Source organism: Artemia sp. Qi Xiang Cuo, chromosome 20 (genome assembly GCF_049724085.1).
Source record: "Artemia sp. Qi Xiang Cuo chromosome 20, ASM4972408v1, whole genome shotgun sequence".
Lineage (NCBI taxonomy): Eukaryota > Metazoa > Arthropoda > Branchiopoda > Anostraca > Artemiidae > Artemia > Artemia sp. Qi Xiang Cuo.
In genome coordinates, this window is record NC_142813.1 from 2,318,789 (window position 1) to 2,338,596 (window position 19,808).

A 19,808-nucleotide genomic window follows, 5' to 3' on the forward strand; every position below is an offset into this window, starting at 1 on the left:
CAGGTGAGAGAGTAAAAAAGTGATACGGGATACGTATCGAAAGTAACTTAATGTCCAAAGGTAAGAGAGTAAAAAAGTGATACGGGATACGATACGTAAAGTGATACGTGTCACTTTAATAAAAAAGTGATATAGGATGAAGAAGGATTCTATTTCAACGCTTGGTTTAAGAGTGACTGGGTCCAAACTCTTTGTGAAAGTATCGATACTAATACTACAACTACAAACTCACTGTAGCATCAATGCAATTGAGGACAACACAGCTGCACACACACCTTCTTCACCCTAGTCAGTTCTAAGCTCTACTCTTTACTCACTCCCGTGACTATCTAATTTCCTTTAATTTTACCCGTTCGGACCTCATTCAACGACGCTCTGCTTCCTCTTTGGCCTCAGGAGGAAGCACAGAAAGCACCATATTTGGCTAACTATCATCCAAAGAACGTGGCCTGCTATCGACAACTCTCTGCTTTCTCTTTGGCCTCAGGGGAAAGCACAAAAAGCACCATATTTGGCTAACTATCATCCACAGAACGTGACCTGCTATCGACAAAGCTCTGCTATATTTTGGCCTCAGGAGAATGCACAAAAAGCACCATATTTGGCTAGCTATTATCCGCAGAACGGGCCTGCTATTGACAACGCTGCTATCTTTTTGGCCTTAGGAAGAAGCACAAAAAACACAACTTTGCGGCAATCTATTATCCTTCATCCACAGAACGTGGCCACGCCATCTAAGCCTTTCTACTATTATTGCTCTAAAGCAATAATCGACACATAAATATTATCCTTCGTCTGCTACTTTCCATACACGGATTTTCCCCTTTGTTTAAAAGGCATTTCTATTACTGTCCGAAATATGGTGTCATTTACCAATTCAAGTGCAAAACCAACCTTATACACAGTACATAGATGTCGCACGTGCGTCTAGAATAACGTCAATTTCAAGGCACGATTTTTAATCGATTTTCTTACTTTTTAAGATTTCAGAACCACGTTTCAAACGCTTCATTTTTTTTTTCTTTTTTTGGTCAGATCAAAATCACAGCTGTGTGGATCCAGAATGAAGATTAGACTTTAAGCAATTATGTGTATTTGGAAAGCCTTACCACTAATATGCGGTAGTATATTGCCTACAAGAACACCTGCTTGTGAGGTAAGATAGCAAATAATTCTGATGACATTTAATTCTTCATATTCAAGTCTTTATCGCATTTTTCTGTCAAATACAAGGGATAATTAAAGAATGACGAAATCCAAAATCTATTAAGGAAAAACATAAACCAGCCTTAGACATAGTACATAGATGTCGCGCGTGCGTCTAGAATAACGTCAATTTCAAGGCGCGATTTTTAACCGATTTTCTTACTTTTTAAGATTTCAGATTTTTAACCTATTTTGTAGTTTTTTATAGGTAATTTATCGCGCCCCTATTTTCCCGAGATGAGGATTAGTTAACAAGCCAGATCACAACAAGGATTAGAAATTTCAAGGTATTCCTAATTTTGAGGTTTTTAAAGAGATTATTATAATTTTTAAAAGCTTTTTAATTTCGAGATTTTTAAATAAAGATTTTGGAAATTTTAAGAAATTCCTAATTTGGAGATTTTTTAAGAGATTTTTTTTTTTAAATTCGACTAATTTGAAATAATTGACTGTGCTGGAAAAAAAATCCAAAATATTTTAAGCTTCGTAAATTTAACGTGAGTTTCTGAAATCCTATACTAATTTAGACCCAACCTGAAAGTACCCAAAAACTTAAAAAATACAAACTATTTTTGTCTAACATAAGATACTTAAAACAAGATTAGTATGCAAAACATGTAGTTAGCAGCGGCGAGGAGGGGGGGGGCAGAGGTGATCACCCCGGGAAACTAAAATGTATTAAATAATGGAGATAGGAAAATTTTGCATTTAATTTTGCCAAAAACAAAGCAATTAGTATCACTCCCCCCTGGGAAGTTTCCGCTGGGAACTCATGAGAAATCAGGCTAGTTATTTCAAAAATAAATAAAAATACACATATTGTGCCCATTTGACGAAAGTGGTTCTTTTTATCTCCAGCCAAATACAAAATAAAAAGAGAAAATATATTTTTATTTTATTATCTTTTTTTAATCAGCTTTACAATTTTGCTAGGCAACCCAAGATCAGATCGCCAGATTTTTCTTTTCTGAGAACTTTCCTTATACATACTCTTTGAGCAGATATTCATCTCAGAAGTAATGCAACATTTTTTTTTGTTTTATTTAATATTTTATTCGATGTTTTATTCAATTTAATATTTATTGAAAATTTTTCATACAACATATCCTGCTATTTTTCGAAAGTTATGTTTTATTTCAATAATAACAAATTTGACTTACCTTTTTACAGGCGACGCCAGAGTACCTATTGGTTGATGTACCGAAAACCAAATCATTCAAAATAGATGCGTATGGAGTGACACCAATACCTCCTCCTACCATAACAGCAACCTCAAATTTGTACCAATCTTGATTACCTCCTCCAAAAGGACCTTCAAGTCTCACCTTAAACGGAAAGGAGTTCAAATTATATTTGAATACAGGAGCATCGATTGGGAGGCAGGGGACAGCTTTTGCCTCCATAAATTAATTCACCCCCCCCCCCACTAGATTTAGAAAAATGATTTTTCGGTATTTTAATCGAAAAATAACTTTTTTTGGTATTTTCATAGGAAAATAGAAAGAAACAACAAAAATGCCCCCTCCACCGAACAAAGAATCATTCAATGAACACCCCCTCCCCCGGGATAACTATGCGTCAGCTATGCTAATTTTTAACCATCACGGCAAAGTACGTTTCACCCTCATTAAAACCAGAAGAAAGGGATTGATCCAGACAAATAATCTCAATAGGTTATAAATAAATAGGAAGAAAGACCCTTTCCTACCACAAAAAAGTTCAAAGAAGAGTCATTCATTCAGGGATGAAAATCCGTTCCGGGACGGAGCGCAAAACGGGCATTCGTATCCCCTTAGATGAATATAAATATGAAAAAAGTGAATAATTTGGAAACACTCAGGGAAATATGACACTTTCTGGCCAAAACTTATTTTTCGAGCTTTTACCCTACCCTCATCGACATTTAGCTGGTTTCCTCCCCCTTTACCCCTCCTCTAGGGCACCCCAGATGAGTAACCTTTAAAGTTTGTAAATGAATAGGAATATAGCGCCAACCCCTCCCACCGCCATGAAAAAATAAGAATTAAAACAGAAATGGCACGATCCACATGGCCAATGCCACAAAAACATAAGAGAAGACAAGAGGAGACAATATGAGAAGAATAACAATAGATAATAAGATAAGAAATAAGACAATAAGATAAGAAATAAGAGAAGACAAGAGAAAACAATATGAGAAGAATAACAATAGATAATAAGATAAGAAATAAGCCAATAAGACAAGAAATATGAAGAAGACAAGAGAAGACAATATGGGAAGAATAACAATAGATAATAAGATAAGAAATAAGCAAATAAGATAAGAAATATGAGAAGACAAGAGGAGACAATATGAGAAGAATAACAAGAGATAATAAGATAAGACAAGAAATATGAAGAAGACAAGAGAAGACAATATGGTAAGAATAACAATAGATAATAAGATAAGAAATAAGACAATAAGATAAGAAATAAGAGAAGACAAGAGAAAACAATATGAGAAGAATAACAATAGATAATAAGATAAGAAATAAGCCAATAAGACAAGAAATACAAAGAAGACAAGAGAAGACAATATGGGAAGAATAACAATAGATAATAAGATAAGAAATAAGCCAATAAGACAAGAAATATGAAGAAGACAAGAGAAGACAATATGGGAAGAATAACAATAGATAATAAGATAAGAAATAAGACAATAAGATGAGAAATAAGAGAAGACAAGAGAAAACAATATGAGAAGAATAACAATAGATAATAATATAAGAAATAAGACAATAATATAAGAAATAAGAGAAGACAAGAGAAAACAATATGAGAAGAATAACAATAGATAATAAGATAAGAAATAAGCCAATAAGACAAGAAATATAAAGAAGACAAGAGAAGACAATATGGGAAGAATAACAATATATAATAAGATAAGAAATAAGCCAATAAGATAAGAAATATGAGAAGACAAGAGGAGACAATATGAGAAGAATAACAATAGATAATAAGATAAGAAACAATCCAATAATAGAAGACAAGAAGAAACAATATGAGAAGAAGAATAATAATAGATAATAAGATAAGAAATACGACAATTAGAGAAGCAATAAGAGAAGACAAGAGGAGACAATATGAGAAGAATAAAAATAGATAATAAGATAAGACAATAAGATAAGAAATAAGAGAAGACAAGAGGAGACAATATGATCGAGATGAGACAAGACAATAGATCGTAAATGAACTGATCAAAAAATTATCAGATTTACTTGAAATAGGGTTTTATTCAACCCATTAAAGACAAATCAATATTCCAAAAGTAAACGCAAAATTAAAAATGAATTCAAGTTGGTAAAAAGTTATGCTTAAACATGTAATTTTCAATCCAAGAAAGCTAAATTAGCCTTGACTTCATGTTGGAACTAAACCTGTTTCCAGTAAATTAAAAATGTTTCCAGTGAATTTAAAACGAACAAAAAAAAATGTTTCCAGCGACTAATATGATGTCCAGAGCTTCCACAAAATATAGAAAACATTCGCATTACAAGAGGAAATTACTTTTGCACAATGTCTCTATGGTTCGTCTACTTCTGAGTCCTCAATTGGAAGAATAGGAGTCTAAATTCTCTACAGTTTTTAAGCTAATCTGAGATCTAAAGCTCCAAATATTCTCCACAATCTAAAGATCCAAAGCGGTTTATTGCTGAAGAAGTTGATTTCGTTAAAAAACAAAAACTGAATCTCATTCAGGGTGCTAAATAGCTTTGAAAATTAATGTTAAGAAGACTAGGTCACTAAGGCTAGGAATAAGTGATGATGAAAAGGTGAGGTTGGGCAAGGAAAAGATTGATTAGGAGGAAAGCTTCACTTACCTTGGTATCATTATTAGTAAAGACGGTGGGAGCAGTGAAGATGTCAAAAGTAGAACAGCCAAGGCTCAGGGTGTTTTTTTCACAGTTAAAACAAGTTTGTAAGGAAAGGAAGATAAGTCTGTAAACTAAGAATTAGAAGATTGGAAGCTACAGTTATGGCAGTGATCAAATATGGCGGACGAAGATTTGCTAGATGTTTTCCAGAGAAATTGCCTACGAATTATTCTAGGCACCCGGCTGACTAACCGTATTTCAACAAAGGTCATTCAATCAAGGTCATTCAAAAGTCGGTTTGAAATCATATTTCAAAGGTCATTCAAGGTCGAAAAAGGTCATTCAATCCTGCTTTCTAGGGATATAATGAGAGAAAGGTTGAAATGGTTAGGGAACGTTCTGCGGATGAAGGAAGACAAATTGCCAAAGATTGTCCTTTTCGGCCAACCGTCTAGGGCTAAACGAAAAGCAGGTCATCCGCGGTTGGGGGGGGAGGGTGTCATAAAGAAAGATTTAAATGAAATGGGAATTTCCTGGCAGGGTGTAAATAAGGAGGCTTTGAATAGATTGGGATGGAGGAGGATCGTGCATAACTGTGTTGGCCTTCAGGCGGCTTGGTGCTGTGGCGAGTTATTAGTAGTAGTAATATTCTTAGAAAAAAACAAACAGTTTAATAAGTGAGGCAAGGAAAAATGAATAAATGAATTTAAGCCTGTGAATTAATGAAAAACAAAGGATATACTTCGGCTAATAGATATATTATAATAAATATATTCGGCTAATATATATATATATATATATATATATATATATATATATATATATATATATATATATATATATATATATATATATATATATATATATATATATATATATATATATATATATATATATAGACCTATGCATTGTGTTAGAATGTTTTATAGACAATGGCGTGGAAGCACAGAAGGTAGTGGCTAAAATTTGTTGAGTGTTATTGCTTATTTTTGTGTATATAGCCAGTGTAATAATTCCTTCAAGCAATGAGGGTGAATCTAATGAAGTTGTGGCTTTCGCGGATGACAATACAATGGCCTCCTGTGACTCTGACATGTCAGCACACTATTGTAAACTTGAGTTCATTTTAGAAAAAACTTAAGTCTGAATGGACGCCAATCACTTTACAAAAAGTGGCAATGAATCGTGGGTTCTCTTCTTCTTGAGAATTGCAACTTTTCATCCAGAAATAACAGAACTACTGACTTCTTGAGGAACGATCAAGCGACCAGAAACAGACTATGCGAGGTCCCTGGGTGTACTCCTTGATGAAAACCTTTCTTACCTACATGGCATCCATGCTGTTGTGCTGAAACTTTCACGTAATCTTGGCATTGTCAAAAAATTGAAGCATACAGTCTATCAAAAAACTCTTCATCTGCTCAACAATGGACTTATCAAACCTTTTTTACAATAGCATGCGTCAATTTGGCAGTCAGCATTCACATACCCACCTGAAAAGGCTTGATTTAATCCACAGGCATGCCCTGAAAATAATTGGAAATGTGGACGAGTTTCTTTCACTTACATCGCTTTCTCATTGGTCGTGCTCAGTTACCGTTTTCAACTTTTTTTAACAAAATTTCCAGATACCTCGCTATTCTTCTGTAATTTTTTAGAGGCCTATATGCGTAGAAAGAATTGTTTTTGGACTTCAAACTATCCAAATACGAGATCTGCATCAAACGTGCTAGTGAGACGATCACATACAGTACGATCGGATTTTACCTCGGATGTGACATGCACGAGAGTGTGGAACATGTTTCCATAGGAGCTGAGATGTAGAAACTCCCTTGGGCATTTTAAAAATAATTCAAAAATTATATAAATTACCTTCAATAGAATTAATTAATAACCAAAAGATTTTTTATTTATTTAAATATTTAATTATTATCTTAATGTGGCTGTTCTTTCGGAGAGGAAGGGGGAATTTATTAGATGTTAAATTGTCTTGATGAGGTAGTTGTGTGAAGAGTGAAGCGAAAGCCGTGACGCGTAATTGAGAGGAATGGTTAAGTTTAAGGGACTCAACACGCGTCTTTGCATAGAGAAGTATAATTTATGTTTATTTATCTCTATTTATATTAATAGAACCCGATTGAATCTAAAATCTGAATCTATTGGCTTAAAAATACACGTATGTATTTATGTACGTATAACATTGAAGACGACTTAGCAGAGGTATTTCGCGAAATATGTCCGTTGTTCTTTATTAATTCACCGACTGAAATTTACCCTCGTTTGTTTTCAATTTTTGTTCTTCTTTGTTTTCACTTTTTCTTCAGTCAAAACAGCGTATGTGCGACGGAGGAACGTGTTCCTAAATAATTGTGGTCCTTGAGAAATACCTTAAATTAAATAGAATTAAAAATTACTTACAGTTGGACTATCATTCGGGTTGAAGTTACACGGATCAAAATAGTTTCGAAGCTTCCATGTCCATGGACCTTGTGCTTTGATGTGTACCGAAAGAAAGTTTTCGTTCGGTGCTGATGTGAGGGTAAATGAATGGAATTCTTCTGGCCTAATACCCGTGCAAGAGAGACGAACCCAATGGCCAGAAAGATATTTGAAGTTTGGAGGGCGATAAAACTTTACTGAAAACAAAAAATTGGCTAGGGTGAAATTAAGAACGTGGAATATTTGAACAGACGCGATTATCTTAAATTTTCTCGAAAAGCGAAATGAGCAAAAAAAATAACAACAAAACAAAAACAACAGACAAATGAGAAAAATAATAACAATTTCATCATATAATTTTATTGGTAATAGAATCACGGGAAAATACGACTTTCGCACCCTTTAAAGTTCATCTAGAACTACTAAAATACAAATTTTCTGCTGACTACTAACTGTTATCACCTATTGAATAGCAAAGTCGGATGTTACGTTTATCTTAAATTTAGCCAAGAACCGAAATCCATAAAAAAAACCTAAACACTGATACCCTTTTTATACTCTTTCTGATACCCAATCTAATACCTTATTTTATTTACCTGTTACTGATTTCCTTTCCCTAATACCTTATTTATCCCTTCTTATATATTAAAGAAATTATTTTATTAAATTAAACTAAACTTTATCAAATAATTAAAATTAAATAATTAAACTTAAAACGCAAGGGAAATTGTGTTTTTTCCTCACATTCAAGAAAAAAATTCTTCAACCCTCCTCATCAATGGATTGCCTCAAAATTATTGATCTAATCGGATAATAAGAAAAAACATAGAAAAACGGAGGAAAGGCGAGAAAAACTCATGGCTAGTGAAAACAAGGAAAAGATACAACTATTTCAGCCGAGGCCTCCGCTCATCCGCAATGATAAATAATAAAGACTTAAGAGAAAGAATAAAGACTTAAGTTCATAAAACGGAACTAAAAAACCAACCTCAAAAACTAAATAAAGAGTCACCTCTTTTCTCTTGATTTCGTTTCAGGGGCGAAACGAAGAAATTTATACTGACTTATTACTTCGCTTTCTATATTTTTATTCTGTCTGCACATATGTTTATCTAGCATAGATAAATAACTTTTAGATTAGATAAATTTAGACAACCTATGTTTTTAGACTTAGATTTGATAAATTTCAGTTTCCAGGAAGTAGGCTACTTATATTTTGTTTTCTGTCTCCGTTTTTTTCTCTGTTCCCCGTATTTTTACTGTTTTTGCCGTTGTCCTATGTTTCCTCTTTTTTTCTGGTTAGATGAAAATTTTTTTTAAGACGACCCATTGACGAGAAGATGGGGAATTCCCGACTTATGATTGGAATTAAGACATATCCAGGAAATTTGGTTCTTGCAATGTGAAATTTGTATTTCCATGAAAAATTTGTATTTTCCCCCTTCTCCGCTGGTGAACTTTGCTCGTTGTTTGATTGTCCTACATTTTCTCTTATTGCCAAAGTTAGCCAATGTTGCCTCAGAACTTATTTATCAAATCCAAATTTCCTCTTTTCAGGTAAAGATACATAAGAAACTTCTCCCCTTATTTTAGAGACATATATTTTTTTTTTTCTAATGCGAAAATACATGCGGGAAATGAATTTCCGATAATGAGACTTATGATGTAGGGACGTGGAATTTGATTCTTGCAGCGTAAAATTCTAATTTCCAAGAAATAGTGGCATTTCTCCCCTTCTCCACTGGTGAATTTTGCCCGTTGTTTGGATGTCCAACATTTTCTCTTATTACCATGGTTAGTCAGTGTTGCCTCAGAACTTATTTATCAAATCCAAATTTCTTCTTTTTAGGGAGAGATGTATGAGAAACTTTTCCCTTTCTTTTAGTGACTGATTTTTTTTACTTTTTTTTGCGAAAATACAAACGGGAAATGAATTTCCAATAATAAGACTTATGATGTAGAGGCAGGATATTTGTTTTTGCAGAAGTAAAATTGACAAAATAAATTATATAACACTACACTATAGGAGATAAAAAAAAATTATATAAAAGAAAAAAAAATCTTGTCAGAAGTATAGATCAAAATTCAAACATGAAACTCGTGAATAAAAGAACGCCCATTCAATTGTGGAGGAACTCCCTATTCACCACAATAGAACACACTTTCTATTTTGTCTTCTGGTCCTCTGTAGTTAGAGTAGTTCACTCTACATCGAAAAATACTGTCTTTTTTCTTTCTTAATTCGATACACTTCGAGACACTCTTCCTGTTCCCCAAGCAAAATTTTGAGTTTAACACTGTTACGCCAGTATGGCCATCACTGTCAAATACAAATCTTTATTATTCCCCAACCCACCATTGAGGTCACATTCCTGTTTGCAATAATGGAGTTTGAATTGAGCATTCATTTAAATTTCTATTCGTTCTACGATTATTAGTTCCTCTATTTCATTATCTGTTATCTTTTTATTTTTACAAAATATTAACGAGTAACAATATTTGTGTATATTTTCTGAAGCTGTCCAGATTCATAAAGCCATTTTTCTACATTGATGGGTTTTAACATTATGACCTTCCAAAAGGTCATTAGATTGTAAGCACCATTGAACGGATTAGCTAACAGCCGCTGTCGAACCTATGTAAGACTATACCAAGCTCCCGAGCTTGCCCTCAACTCATTTATAACTTTACCTATGTAACTGGGGCGCGAGGTCTTGGAAGAAAATGTCAACCTTGGGGTTGTGTCATTTACCATCTTTTGTACTGAAACAATTTATTGAAACTCGCCTGCTTTCAGGCATCACAACGGCCAGCATAAAAAAAGGCATTTCATAATTATACATCTCATCTTTGCAAGTAAAAACATCAAACAAATTATATATTTTAGGTGAATTATGGGGCTTAAACTTTGTATAGGGTAAATAGTAACTTCCCAGTCAATACTTTTCTAAGAGTACGTTCCAGGTTCGACGAAAAGTCAATAATATTTAATCAGAAATTAAATTTTTCGGGCCAGGTGAGAGCGAATAAACATTTGCAACGATCGAAAATTAGCAAAATGTATTAAATTTGTATGACCATGACTAAATATCATCTTTAGTGTATTAACTTTTGCAAAATCATCATCAAATTAAGAAAAATGAATGCAAATGACCAATCTCATGAGAATTAATGCGGTTAAGGCACCAAAACTAATATTCTTTATATTTTACTGATTATTCGTTAAATTTGCTCATATTTTAATAGCCAAATATAATGCGTATTAAGGCATTACTTAATAAACCATTCCATGTTCACAGTTAATTCACAGTAAATTTGAAAAACGAATTAAATTACAATTGCCGATTGGAACACGCTGTTAATATTTGATCAAACTCAGATAGCTAAGCAAAGAAAAGGAATGGGAGAAAGATATACATACCTCTTAGCACTAAAGGCTCTTACGTTTACTGTAATGGCACAATTTTCCTTTTTAACAATTAAACCCTTTTTAATTAAAAAACTTTAAAAATAATTCAGTGACTTCTCTGGAAAAGATGTTGTGCAACCCGCAGGTATCACAAATACCAATACTCACAGGTATCATATCGGTGGAACGATACTTTTATGAAATATCGTCTTCTTTGGTACAGAAAGATTACCGTTTGGGCAATCTCCTCCAGCGCAAGAATCCAGGGTGTGATTCATCTTTCTAAGAACCTGTTACCCTCCAACTTGATTACCTTCCTGTGCAAGTCATTCATTGAGCCTATTTTCGATGATCGGTGGCTAATGTGATTATATCCAATATGGATGCTTGGTTATTGCAGGGGCTTCTTTAGCCCTTCTGGCATCACTCGAGAAGACCAAAAAAGGGCCTCAAGGGCAAGTTGCAGCACCAATAAGGTACCTTTAAAATCTATAGGCGATAGATTCGATGTGGTGTCAAATGGTTGTTTTTTACAAGGAAATCCACCACTCACTTCAACCAACTTTCTCAGCTTGTGCAGCGGTTTGCCCAGCCAAAAACACAGAAACACCACGCAAAGACGTGACATCCCTCACAGATTACTTTTTAAGAACAGCTTTGTAAAACATTACACCTTTTGGGATGGTGTCCCGAGGGATATTATCCCTGAAAACGCGACAGTTATTCCTTTAAAGGAAAAAAATAAAACAGGAAATAATCCGGTTTTATATTTTAATAATCCAATATTCTTAGAAAACTAAAATTACCTATCATGGGACTCCCTTAAAAACAACTTTTAAAAAGAAAGGTTAACTGAGCATCGGACGATCCTTTTTTTTTTTTTTTTTTTTTTTTTTTTTTAATCAAAATAAACCATTATAAGAATTAAAAAAAAAATCTAAGAAATATTCCTTAAAAAAAAAATCATTTTAACAACAATCCAAAAATCAAAATCAAAATTACATAAATAACAATTAAATGAAGAGGTTATAAAAATCAGATATTAAATAAAATAAAAACCCTGATACAAATTAAACAAATAAACTAAGAGACTTTGTTATAAAAATAATGTAAATTAAAAGTAAATAAACAAATAAAGTGAATAAATAAAATATAAAAACAAATAAAGTAAATAAATTAATTATATAAATTAAAGTAACGAATAAAGTAAATGAGCAAATAAAATAGTCACCTTTAATAACGTCGGAGGGTAGAAGCTCAGTTTCAATAATGTCTAGCTCCATGTACCTTGTTCGTAAACTAATCACTTTATCTAAAGTGAAAACAATTCCAGGTCCGATGAAAAATATCCAAAACCTTGGCTCTCCAGTGAGCCGAGCCAGGCCATGAATCAACGCAAACAGATAGAGAGCAATATATAGGGAGTGTGTGAGCCAGAAATATTTGAAAGCCTTCTTTCGAACCATTGGATGAGCAAATATAAATATGACCATCATTATGACGAATAGAACCACCCCAGTCAATCCTAAAAATGAAGGGTAAATGCTCTGAATTTATTGGCATCCTTTTCTTTTAATGATCGAGAGACAGAGTAAAAGAGATTAGGAGAAAGAGAGAGACATATTAAGAAAGAGAGGGGCCCCAAAAAAGGGCAGCGATTTTTTTTACAATGGGCTGAAGGTCGGAAACAGTACAATCGTGATATACTTTTGGCTTTTGAATTATTTATTTTTCTCTTTTTTGGTAAGAAAACATGTCAAAATTTTATAAATTCTTCACAATCCTTCGTCGATAAAATCCGGCAAGGTCCAAAAAAAAAAGAAAAAGGAAAAAAAAGAGAAAACACATAAAACGAGTAAAACAATTTTGAAGTAAAATACAAGTCCGAAAAAGGGAAGAAATTATTTTTGGACCATGTCTTCATTAATAAGTGTAAACAACCAACAAATTAAACAAGAACATACTGTGTCTCCCATGACTTATTTTTACCCTATACTCATCATCTAGAACAGATGGTCATGGATTATCACGGAAAGTATATTCTATCTAAAATTCTCATTCTAATGCATTTCTTAAGCTTCAGAACCAACACGAGGGCAACCTAAAAGGAATTCAGCACCTCATGTGCCCCGGACACCGGACACCCCGGACACCCTGCATAAGAAATTATAAGATAGCCATATTAATCAAAGGAGTCACAGATCAACAAATTTTATATATTAAATAAATAAGATAATTAGGTCTAAGTAAACTCCCTAAAAAGCAGCATCATAATCAAATATTGATTAGAAAACCTGTCATGACTTACCTGTCTTACCTGTAAGTGACTTACCTGAAAAAATGGCTTACCTGTCATAGTGCCAAAGAGCCAATATGTAAATTTGGGTTGAAAGTCTCCAGGTAAGGACAGTTCACGCGACAAACACTTCAAATGCTCAACTGGTTGAGTGCTCACGTGATAAAAGTTCACTACATGACCAGCAGTGTGTATCATACTAAAGAACAGTGCAGTTAAAGCACAAATCTTATGAAATGGTACATATGCATCCAAAGGAATATATTGCTGTATGCTGAATTCTTTCAGCTTTGTGATTAGATTTCTAGACATGGTTAGAAGGAGGATACAGTAGCAGAATGATAAAGATGCTGCAGATCCGCGGGTTATAGCAATACCAACTCCCATGATGTGTCGAAGGTCTGTGTGTTCGGACATGTATGAATAGTCTGAAAAATATTCAATCATTAAAACGATAAAAGTAGCTAAGGTTAATTATGAGGAGGAGTATTTACAAGTTAGTCAATTAGGAGGAGGATTTGCTAGTTTTTCTTTACACAGAAATTCCCTACAGGTTGTTCTGAGTACCCGACAGACTGACCGTATCTCTACCAGCAAGCTTTACGAAATACGTGGTTCGACCATGCTTTCTAGGGCTGTAATAAGAGAAAGGTTGAGATGGCTAGGACACCTTTTGCGGATTAAGGATGACAGATTGCCCTAGTCGGGCAACCGTATCAGGCCAAACGAAAAGCAGGTCGTCCAAGGATGGGGTGGGAGGATGTCATAAGGAAAGATTTAAGGGAAATGGGGACTTACTGGGGGAGAGTAAAGAGGGAGGCTTTGAATAGACTGGGATGGAGGAGGAGTGTGCGCAGGTGTGTTGGCCTCAGGCAGCTTGGTGCTGCAATTAGTAGTAGTTAATTATGGGGGAGAAAGGATCAGCTGACCTCTGGTATGATAACTAGTTTAACAATAGTTAATTATTGGAACCTATAAGTACGTTCTGTCGTGAAAATAGGAGACAGGTACAGAACCGTTAAACGGATTTGATAATCGAGTTATCAAAATACCTACAACCATGATGAGTTAAAGGTTTGCGTGTTCAGACATATACGAATAATCCAAAAAATTTTCACTTATTAAAACCTTAGAATCAGCTAGCGCTGACTTAAGGGCAGGAAAGTGATAGAACTGCCCTATGATTCAATCCAAAGCTCCAGTAAAGATAAATACTAAGGTACATAAGCCATATCTATCGTTAAAGATAGAAGACGCTCGTAGTTCCAGAGTCATAGAAACGAGTCAGATATTCTGGTTATGTTGACTTCACGATGTTCGGAAGGCTGAAATGTTGAAATGTTGTGCCATTTCATACCGTATTGTGGTTGCCGCCTACGACCGTGGATAAAGAATTCGTCGGTGTTGTACCTGTTAGGTATTACCGACCCCATTGCAGCTCTCACTAAGCGTCGGACGGGATTCTTTAAAGCCAGTCAGGACCAGTAGTCTTGCCAATATGAATCATCCTTAAGTATATGTGCATATGTATATAATATCTCAGTGTCCGTACATTCCTGTTGTTTTTTGTCGTATGTAGTCTTTTCTGTGTCTATCTATTTTTACTCCATCTGTTTTTTTTTGTACCGTTTTTTGAATGGGCAATAAAATAGTCTATCTATCTATCTATCTATCCATACAGCCACTAAAAATTATATCATAAAATTTGCTTTTAAAATATCCTCAGGTTTGGGAGGGAAAAAAACTCAGTATTTAGTGAAAATAATACATGCACTTGATACACTCTTTAAGGGTGATCACTTTTCCCAAAATCTAAAACTCAAGACAATAGCCGTTCCTATAGTTGGTAGTGCCCGTGGAAAAATTAACTACAGCGTCCCCGTTCCGACTCAAATATAAGCAAAAAAACAAATATAAGCCAAAAAAGAATCGAAGTGCAAAATTTTATCAGTGGGCAATCCCTCAGCCACCTCCTCCCAGCTGCCCAGGGCAGCTGACCCAGTTGCCACCCTCCTCCTAGGAACGGCTCTGCTTAAGACTAAAATTGGAATATCTTGGGGAAAACCCTAAGAAGTGGCAAATATTTTGAATAACTATTTTTTCAGGAGGAAGAGAATTATTTTTGTATTTTTTCCACTGGTTATAAATGTAAAGATATACGAAAAAAGGCGATATTCATAATTATGACATTAGGAATGTTAAAATAAAGACTTAGAAAAATGAATACGAAACAAAAAGGACAAAATGAGCCAGAAAAGGTTTTTTTGCACCATTTTAAATGCACCAATTGAATGTGGAGCAGTGTTATCTATGCTATTTTATTGATTATCCAGAGTACCAGAAATTTACAATCGACATACCCGTTATTAGATAACATTAAATTTCTGGGGTACTGGAAATGGCAAGCTGCCAACCCGACTTTAAAATCGTAGAGCCCCGACTCGCTTGACGAAGAGCCGATACTTGAACTGATCACTTGAATTTCAATAGCAGGTCTCTATTTGTGACTCTATGTGTGATTCTATGAACCCCCCATATGATGGTTTCTATTTTTAAGAACCCCTTTGTCAGTTTTGCTGAGAATTTTGAATTTTGGAAATATCTACTATATTAAGAAAGTATAGAATTTTAAAACTATACTAATTAACTTAGAAAAAGCATAGAAATTCCCTATGCTATTAATAATTATTAATATTGATATTATCCGAACCAGTCACTTGAATTTGAATACCATTTCGCTAATTGCGACTTTAAATGTGATTCTTTGACCCCAAAAATGATGGTTCTATTTTTAAAAACTCCATCGTCAATTTTACTGAAAATTTTTATGTTTGAACATATTTACTATATTCAGAAAGCATACAGTTTTCAAACTATACTACTTAATTTAGAAAAAAGTTTAAAAGTTCCCTAAACTATCTCTAGACTCTAGAAATTTAGATATACGACAGCCATGAAGGAGGTTTGACATTCGAAGATTAAATTACTCCTTCACAAAGCAACTCTGCAAAGAACTAACCGGATAGGAAAAAGCTATCAGGAAAGAAATTGCTGCATGAGACGAAAAAGAAATTAGAAAGTTCTTTTTGTGGATCGGTTAATTGATATATATCCATCTTATTTGGAAAAACAAATGAGACAGCTAAATATGAAAAGAAAACTCCCACCATGTGCAGGTTTTTCTAAGCCGATTCTATTAGGTTCTAAAGACTATTTTAAATGGTTTCATCAATAGTTTTATAAATTGTACAAAAAACTCTTTCATTAAAGTTCTTTTAATTTTTTTGCTTTTTGAAACACTTTTACTGTATCAATAACAAAATAAATACAAAATAGAGCCAAAACATATTTGAAGGAGCAAAATAATTCCAAAGTGGTGGCTACAAAAATTTCAGGAAAAGATACAGATAAAAGAAAAACATATATATAGGAAAAATGGAAAGACAAAGGCAGAATTCCATAGACTTTTTTTTGTAAATAACTATTATTCGTAATCAGTTTTGAATAGTTTTTCCGAAATTGGACAAAATTATCAATACAGTCAGAATAATTAAACACCTAAGCAAAAAATTTAATGGAAATTTACATATAATACAGATAATAAATGCAGAAGCAAATGCATACGTAAAGTAACAGCATATAGGCAATAATGTGAAAATTAAAAAAGGCAGCAAAAATCAATTTTGACAAACATTGAATACAAAAAGTTTTCTTAGATGTAAGAAAAAAAAATTAAATCGCCTTAAAGAATCTAAACCATTTTAATATTTAATTATACATCCGGCTTCAGCAAATTTTCATTTTTAGAAATATCAAAAATAAAAAGAGATTACACAATAACTTAGCTAGAAAAATTTCTTGGTGGAATATCTGGTGATCGGATAAAAAGAAAGAAAAACGCCAACCCCAAAACTGTGCCCGGTGGAATCCGAGCACAAATCCGAGCACAATGAAGATTCAGTTTAAAGTTAAATTAGAAACACTTCCTAAACAAGCAAAATTTTATTTACTTTTCGATCCCAAAACGTCCAATTTTCGTCCAACAGTTAAAAATGTTGGCAAGTATTGAAAAGCGAATAAGAATCATTCACCCAAAAGTAGTTTAAAAACATTCTTTTAAGTCAATATACAACACTTATTTATATAGATAATTATTATTAATAGCCTAGTTATATTTTGAAAATATGACCTAAAGGCTACTAAAATTAACTATTAAGTTCCATCCATGACGAAATTTTAAGTCATTTATTTCTATCTTCTTGGAAATCATCCTTTTTTAACTGTCTCATTAAAAAAAAAAACATGTATTTTACCCAAAACCGGTATTTGAGTATTATGTCACACTTTTTGCCATTTGAGCATAACTTCGTGCACACCTTTTATAGCTTTGTTAGGGTGTCAATAAGGGTGTCAATCACTCCACTCCTTCTGAAAAACTATCCCTCGTTAAGTCTTAATTAGTCTAGCGAACGTTAATAAAAATCCTCAGTTTTTGGGCAAAGCGTGAATAAGACAAATAGCGCTAACAACGCTATTTTCGAAGACCACACTGCCTTTCCATGACGTACAAATAACATTTCAATAGGGACAAATCACTGTCTAGTGAAACAAATAACAAAATCTCTGGATATTTCGGTCAGATTCGCAGTGGCCATTCTCATCGTTCCCTGCTGAGGATGGCCTCTGTGTATGTGATCGAAATATCAAGAGATTTTGTTATTTTTTCATTGTCTAATAAAAGGATTTGTTCCTTTTGAACTGTTATTTGTACTTAAACAATACTATAGCGGAACACTGTCCAAGTTTTCTCATTCATCGTAGCATTGAAGCAATGCACGGTTGATCAGTATGGTTCGGATGGATTGGACAGTCAGATGGATTGGTTCGGGAGGTTTGGTCTCTTGAATTTGTTTTATATCTACTAATATATTAAGTGAAAAACAAAAGGAGAGTTGAGAAAAAAAATATAGGGTTTAAAAGAATATGGTTTTAGATTTAAAATTGTAGGTATGAGTGTGCATTATATATATATATATATATATATATATGTATATATATATATATATATATATATATATATATATATATATATATATATATATATATATATATATATATACATATATATATATATATATATATATATATATATATATATATATATATATATATATATATATATATATATATATATATATATATATATATATATATATATATATATATATATATATATATATATATATATATATATATATATATATATATATATATATATATATATATATATATATATATATATATATATATATATATATATATATATATATATATATATATATATATAACATATTCACATGTATGATATAAAACGTATGGTAATTATAAAAACCGAAATTTACTCACGAATAAATCGTTCCAAGAAGAGTGTAATTGTGATGACGTAAAAAACGAAAAGGTAAAAAATATTTTGACGGTTTTCCTCCAAGTATGTCGTAATAGTATCATATTTCCTGAGAAAGAAGTGTCTATGTCGTTCCAGAGTTGGGTCAACGTGGAAGCTTGTCATTCTAAAATAAAACATGTCAGTTAAAAAATAGAATAGGATTTTTAGGGTGAAGTGCCCCTTTCTACTCACCTAAATTTTATCTCTTAAATTTATATAGAAAATGTCCTCCACTATAGATGGCATTATATATAAAAACAAGTATAAGGTTGGCATTTTTAAGATGTCTAAGGGGTATGAGTAGATAGATAATATTTATTCACAGTGAGTTAAATATACAATAAAAGGAACTAATCCCCGCAAAGGCGAATTGGCCTTTACAGGAAGGGGGTGACAAAAAATCATTTAAACACTAATTCATAAAGAGAAAAAAGAGGATTACAAGATCACTTTGAAAAAAGAAAAATAAATAAAAAATATATAAAACTAAATAGACTCGGATCAGTCCGAGAGAAAAAATTTAAAACTTCATAATGGAACATAAAACTATTGAATTCTGTGTATTTAGAATCAGCATAAATAGCACGTTCTTTGAGTTACGTGCTTAAATAAAAACTTAATTTTTTAGAGTTTCGGTTTCCATTCACAGGGGTCACTCTTTCTTGCAGTTTAAATAGCGACGAAGACCACATTACCTTCCCATCATAAACAACAAATAAACAGGTAGAACAGCTATGAATATTTCCACCCTATGTCCAGGGACCGTCCTTAGAATAACACAAATGAAAATATAAAAGAGAAACTTACATTAAAATATGACCTTTAAACTTCAAAATTTTAACAAATTTTGAAGTTTACTAATAATCTCAGGGATATGAAGAAAGATCTAAGATACCGAAACAAATTCAAGATCACCTCTTTCCTGCTTTCCTAATGGAGTTCTTCCAACAATACTTTTTTATAGGAGATGATCCCTACCCCTTCCAATAATAATAATAACAATGGCAACAATAATAATAATACTAGTAATAATAATACCCCTTCCCCCTCTGTCCCCTTCTTTTTAACATAGTATATATTTCTGTAATAAAAGAGGACCTTTCATACCGCAGCACCCATAATACAGGCTTAGACCAAAAGTATTCTCTAGAATGATTGGAGACTGGGGGCAACCCCCCA

At 33.1% G+C, this 19,808-nt stretch overlaps 1 protein-coding gene across 1 annotated transcript in view; it reads right to left on the minus strand.

Moving 5' to 3' along the window:
- Positions 1-19,808, minus strand: part of Duox (dual oxidase) — a 183,053-nt gene that overhangs the window by 38,273 nt on the left and 124,972 nt on the right. The window contains exons 16-20 of the mRNA XM_089105996.1: positions 18,590-18,753; positions 13,237-13,611; positions 12,119-12,412; positions 7,458-7,675; positions 2,367-2,531 (exon numbers count right to left, since the gene is read on the minus strand). Of these exons, the coding sequence (XP_088962122.1) occupies positions 2,367-2,531; positions 7,458-7,675; positions 12,119-12,412; positions 13,237-13,611; positions 18,590-18,753 (1,216 nt within the window). The remainder of the gene's footprint in view (positions 1-2,366; positions 2,532-7,457; positions 7,676-12,118; positions 12,413-13,236; positions 13,612-18,589; positions 18,754-19,808) is intronic.